The sequence below is a fragment of the Sinocyclocheilus anshuiensis genome, unplaced genomic scaffold (assembly GCF_001515605.1).
Source record: "Sinocyclocheilus anshuiensis isolate Anshui unplaced genomic scaffold, SAMN03320099.WGS_v1.1 scaffold759, whole genome shotgun sequence".
In the NCBI taxonomy this organism is placed as follows: domain Eukaryota; kingdom Metazoa; phylum Chordata; class Actinopteri; order Cypriniformes; family Cyprinidae; genus Sinocyclocheilus; species Sinocyclocheilus anshuiensis.
In genome coordinates this window covers 19,849-25,788 of record NW_015551052.1, presented here as the reverse complement: position 1 = coordinate 25,788, position 5,940 = coordinate 19,849, and the positions used below count along the sequence as shown (strand labels likewise).

The window sequence follows — 5,940 nt, the reverse complement described above, 5'->3', positions numbered from 1 at the left end:
CATACACACACACACACACACACACACACACACACACACACAGAGTCTCGTCCCCTTATCAGTGCGCTCCGGTCCTCCCACAGTGCACACAGCAGGGTGCGGTGCTGCCTCAGACTCGCTGGCCTCTGCTACTATTAGCTTTTCACAAAATCTTTCACTTGGTTCGACTCTCAAGACGCCTTGTGTTTAGACACGAGGATTAATAATCGAGCGGCTAACATTAGGCAACACCTTCATACACTGTTTCATCCGGTGTCACACACGGCTGACTCACTGTGTCTCTGTATGACGGCGCCCTCGTTTATCTCTTTCCTTAAACGAACATATACGTCTGTGACATTACTAATGCATAATGTGTGGTAAAAGTCCTGGGAAGAGGGATTATTTGTACAGCGAATGCAGAACCGCCGTCTTGAACTAACAGAAGTTCTTGTTAAGTGGGCGTCAAAAGTGTAGTTAGTTGAGTAGTTGTGTTTAAAATGGGTTTTAAATGGATAACTGATTTTTACTGTGGTTTATCTCTTCGAACCGGTTCTGAGAAGGTCAAAAATGAAACTTGGATATGTGTGCACTCAGTAAATCAAGGTTTACAGTGTTTAACCTCATTATACGCACACACAAATCATCACCGTCATATGATGGGCTGTAATAAACAGCATAAAGAGATAAAAACAGAAGCACGTATCAGCAGACGCCAGTCCAAACCTTAGTGTGCTGCCTAACTAGACTGCATTTTACAGCATCACAGCCCAGTGTTATTTTGGTGTCACTGAGATATTATTATGGTATTTATTCATATTTTGAATTCGTTTTTATTTTAATATTTACATTTTTTTGTTCAAGTTCTTTAGTTTCTGTTCATTAGTTTCTATTTTTTTATAATGTTTATATAGTTCACATATTAGAAATGCTTTCTTTGCATCTAACTGAAATAAAATACATTTAAGTTTTCTTTAATATTTTATTTTTATTTTAATATTCTAAATTAGTTTTTTTTCTGTTGTAATTTAAATTTTCATTAAAGTTTTAGTAAATTTGTTGCTTTTTTAGTTTGTTTTTTAATGTGTATATAGTTTTTATTAATTTTTATCTCCATTTTAGTTTTTATTATTTTAGTTCATTTCTTTTCAACTAAATGAAAATGGGAAAAGTAGATGATATAAAATAAGTTTAGGTTTTTTTATATGTTATATTATTTTATTTATTAAATATTTATTTTATTTTATTTATTTAACATTTATTCTATTTCAAGTAACAAAACTTTTTGAACCCACCCATTGCTCATGTGACCAAAAGTATTGGAACAGATTGACTTAAACTAGATTAAAGTGAATAAGACTTAATATTTAGTTGCAAATCCTTTGCTTGCAATAACTGCATCAAGCCTGTGACCCACTGACATCACCAAACTTTTGCATTCTTCTTTTGTGATGCTTTTCCAGGCTTTCACCACAGCCTCTTTCAGTTTTGGGGGGTTACTCCCTTCAGTCTCTTCTTTAGCAGGTAAAATGCATACTCTATAGGGTTTAAGTCTGGAGATTGACTTGGCCAGTCTAAAATCTTCCACTTCTTGCCCCTGATGAACTCCTTTGTTGCTTTTGCACTATGTTTCGGGTCATTATCTTGCTGCATGATGAAGGATCTCCCAATCAGTTTGGTTGCATCTTTCTGTAAATTGGCAGACAAAATGTTTCTGTAGACTTCTGAGTTCATTTTGCTGCTGCCGTCATGTGTTACATCATCAGTTAAGATTAATGAGGCCGTCCCAGAAGAAGCGATGCAAGCCCAAGCCATGACATTACCTCCACTGTGTTTCAGATGAGCTTGTATGTTTGGGATCATGAGCAGATCCTTCAAACTTTAGCCCTTCCATCACTTTAAAGGATAATCTTTGTCTCATCAGTCCATAAACATTGTCCCAGAATTTTTGAGGCTCGTCTCCCATTCTTCTTGCTAATGATTGGTTTGCATCTTCTGTTGTAGCCTCTGTAGTTGTGTTCATGAAGTCTCCTGCTAACAGTAGATTGTGATACCTTCACTCCTGCCCACTGGAGGTTGTTGCTGATTTCACTAACAGTCTTTCTTTACAGCTGTCACAATGTTTCTGTCGTGGTTTCTTTCTTCTTCAGGACAGTCCGAAGGGTTGTACTGGCTATGGCCAATGTTTGTGCAATGGCTCTGATTGATTTTCCATCTTCTCTCAGCTTCACCATTCCTTGTTTTTCACCCATAGACAGCTCTCTGGTTTTCATGTCGTTTACACATCTAACTATAAATGCAGTCTGCCCAGGCAAAACCCAAATCTGAAACTGAGCGCGTGTATATATATATATATATGATTATTTTATTATATGGTTTTATTCTTAGCAAAAATATAGTAACCCTGTTGTAGACTATTCCAAATGTATGTGTGTGTTTATAATCATAAATGCATTGATAAGTATTTAATTTTAATTAAAATTGAGTATTTTATCTGTGTTATGTATTTTATAATTAGAGTATTGCATAATTTTATTAGCAACATCAAACTCTATTGAAAATTCATTAAGTCTTTTTTTCTTCTTTTTTTTCCAGATCGGTCGCTTATGAGGTTCTAATTCAGTTGCTCACTAAGTAGACAGTTGACTGTTTAGACAGTATGCAGCTCACTAGTACGTTTTGGAAGCAAATTACAGTGCAGAGAGAGAGATCTGAAGTAAATGTGCCCATTTTTAATTGTCTCCAGTGGTACGTGTGGCTGTTATTAGCTAATGGTTCAAAATAAAGTGTAAATGTCTCTATTATTATTAACTAATGGATCAAAATGAAGTCATATTCATCACAAACATTGGTTGTATGCCACTGTTTTCCAGTAGGGGGCAGCAGTGGATTGCATTTAAAAGAGTGAAAATGACTGGTTTATAAAATAAAGCTAATAATGTAAGTAAATCATGTATTTTCTCATGCATTCTTTCAGGATGAGGTTTGGATCTGGGTTAGTCTGTTGTCATTATAATTAGCTCTATATAAAAACAAAAGATATGTTAGGCTACTATAGAGATAAGTAGGCCATTCAGATAAGTTAGGTGAGCCAGGAACACGTGTGTGTTTCTAAAGGAAAATGAACAGCGTTTCATATTTTCAGCAGTATTTCCTGAACATTCTCATCTATATTTGTTTTAGTTACATGATCCACATTCGCCGCTCATATGATGATATCAGAACGTTTGAACAGTCAAACACGATGACCACATTTGCATCTTGACCAACTGTGTTAGACAACAGTCCTTTGAGAGCTGAAGACTAAACTAATGAGCTACAGTTCCTCCTTTTGGACTGTTTAAGAAATATGACGTTATTTTTTAAAAATATGAATCTGCTAAGTTTGAACTGAATTGAATCAAATTGCTCAATGACAACTACAACAGTAACAAATCCAGAGCATTAAAAAAATCAAGCGACAAATTTACCAGAAACTAAAAAGCTTTTGAAACTAAATCTCCATGTTTCCCAAAGGCCTGTTTCTGTCTGAGCTTTATAACTTCACCGACCTGACTGTGTGTGACATATTTACACAAATATTCCCTGAAGAGATTAGTTTATCACTCTGTAAACTATTAGCCATAATGCACTTCCGATAAGACCGCAAACATCTATTATTGGCTGTTGAGCTACATGCTCCTTCAGATCTCCAGATGGTGTAGATCATCAAAGATCAAACAGATGAATTCTGCTAGTATTTTGATTTCTCTGCTGTAACGACTGATTCATAAACTGATCTGTGTGTGGATCAGATGTGACTGTAGCTCACAAAAAGCAGAATACTTCCGCAACAGAAACAGTTACAACACTTTTAAATGTTTTTCAAGCCAAACTTTCACTTTCAATGAATGCTATCAGGTGATTTACACTGGGCAATACTGATATATACCATGGTACTGTATGATTTCCATATTGATACACCATGGCCTTTAGGTGGTAATCCAATCCATGTTCAAAAGCCAACTGGTATTACCAATTATATATTGTAACATTGTATTCTTAAAAAATACATATAATCACATTGTACATGTTGGAAAAACATGACATGTCCAAAAACATGGTATTTACAATAGCACTGTGCACAAAAACAGTGCACTGCTATTGTATATTTCCATGAATATTTCCATGAATATGTCTAAAAAAACATGCTATTACCATGATGCATGTTCAAAAAACATGGTTTTATCAATGGTATTGTCTAAGAAACATAGTATTGCCAATGATATCGTCCAAAAAACTGCACTACTATAGTATATTTCATAAAAGCATCAAATTACATGGTATGTCTAAAAAACATGGTATTACCAATGGTATTGTCCAAAAGCTGTACTACTGTGGCATATTTAATAAAAGCATCTAATTACATGTCAAAAGAAACATGGTATTACCAGTGATATTGTCCAGAAAACTGTACTTCTGTTGTACATATTTTATAAAAGCATCAAATTACATGGTATTAACATGATGTATGTCTAAAAAACATGGTATTACCAAAAAAATGTCCAAAAACTGTACTATTCTAGTATATCATAAAAGTATCAAATTACATGGTATTAGCATGACTTGTGTCTAAAAAACATGGTATTACCAATGGTTTTGTCTTAAAACACTGTACTAATATGGTATATTTTATAAAAGCATCAAATTACATGGTATTACCGTGATGCATGTCCAAAAAAAACATGGTATTACCAACTGTCCAAAAAACTGTACGTCTGTAGTATATTTCATAAAAGCATCAAATTACATGGTATTAACATGATGTATGTCTAAAACAACATGGTTTTACAAATGGTATTGTCTTAAAAACATGGAATTACCAAAATAGTGGCCAAAAAAAACCCGGTACTGCTCTAGTATATTTCATAAAAGTACCAAATTACATGGTATTACCATGATTTACGTCTAAAAGCATGGTATTGTCTTTAAACGTGGTATTACCAATGGTATTGTCTTAAAACACTGTACTTGATGCTTTTATGAAATATACCATAGTAGTACAGTGTACTACTATGGTAGGCTATATTTCATAAAAGCATCAAGTTACATGTCTAAAAACCTCTCAATGGTATTACCATGATGCATGTCCAAATAACATGGCATTACCATAGTACGTTTGATCGTGTGGAGTAAGTGAACGAGTGTGCTGTGAGTTAACAGAGGCTCAGGAGAGGTGCTGATGTCTCACCCGGGTTCGCGGGAGGCGCGGCGCGTCTCATCCAGTCTGGCGGCTCCTCTCTCTCCACCGCGCCGCTCAGCAGCGCCTGCTCCACCGGCGGAATGCCGCTGACCTCCGCGCCGTTCACCGGGAGCGGGTGACCCGTCCCGTGGCCGTAGAGCGGCGGCCAGTCGTCGCGCGAGCCGGGGCCGAAGCCGGGACTCCAGGCGCCGCCGGTGAGGTGCAGGTCGCCCCCGAGCGCCGGGGCCGCGGGGTACCCGCTGTAGTCCGCGTACGGCGCGGGCGGGTACACGTTCAGGTGCGGCTGGCCGAGGTTCAGGTGTCTCGCAGGATTGCCGTACATGGCCGCGTCCAGCAGGAAACTCACGGACATTTTCCTCGCGAGCTGAAGGTTTTACTTTAACTTAACTTCACCTTACCTGAGCGCTCGCGGGCGCGCGTTTGTTTGCCCAGCGCTGACGTCACGCCCGGGACACCCACCTGAGCTGATTTATGACACGCGCACAGGTGCGGCTGACGGGCCGACGCGACCAACCATCTTCATCTTTGGCGACGCGACATTATAATAAAGAACGCAAGTTACAACAAAACTTTGCATAAAAGGTCACAATTTGACCTTTCCTATGATGAAGACCACGATGAAGATGCTAGGTGATGAAGATCTTTTCATACTTGGCTTATAATTTATGTAATTGTCACTAAAAATATGATAACTTTTCTGAACACATTTAACTTTTGTT

General features: G+C 37.5%; 1 protein-coding gene across 1 annotated transcript in view; it reads right to left on the bottom strand.

The window, feature by feature from the left end:
* Positions 1-5,573, bottom strand: part of LOC107661952 (homeobox protein CDX-1-like) — an 11,461-nt gene extending 5,888 nt beyond the window's left edge. Inside the window, exon 1 of the mRNA XM_016451772.1 lies at positions 5,210-5,573. Within this exon, the coding sequence (XP_016307258.1) occupies positions 5,210-5,573 (364 nt within the window). The remainder of the gene's footprint in view (positions 1-5,209) is intronic.
* Between the last annotated feature and the right edge of the window lie 367 nt (positions 5,574-5,940).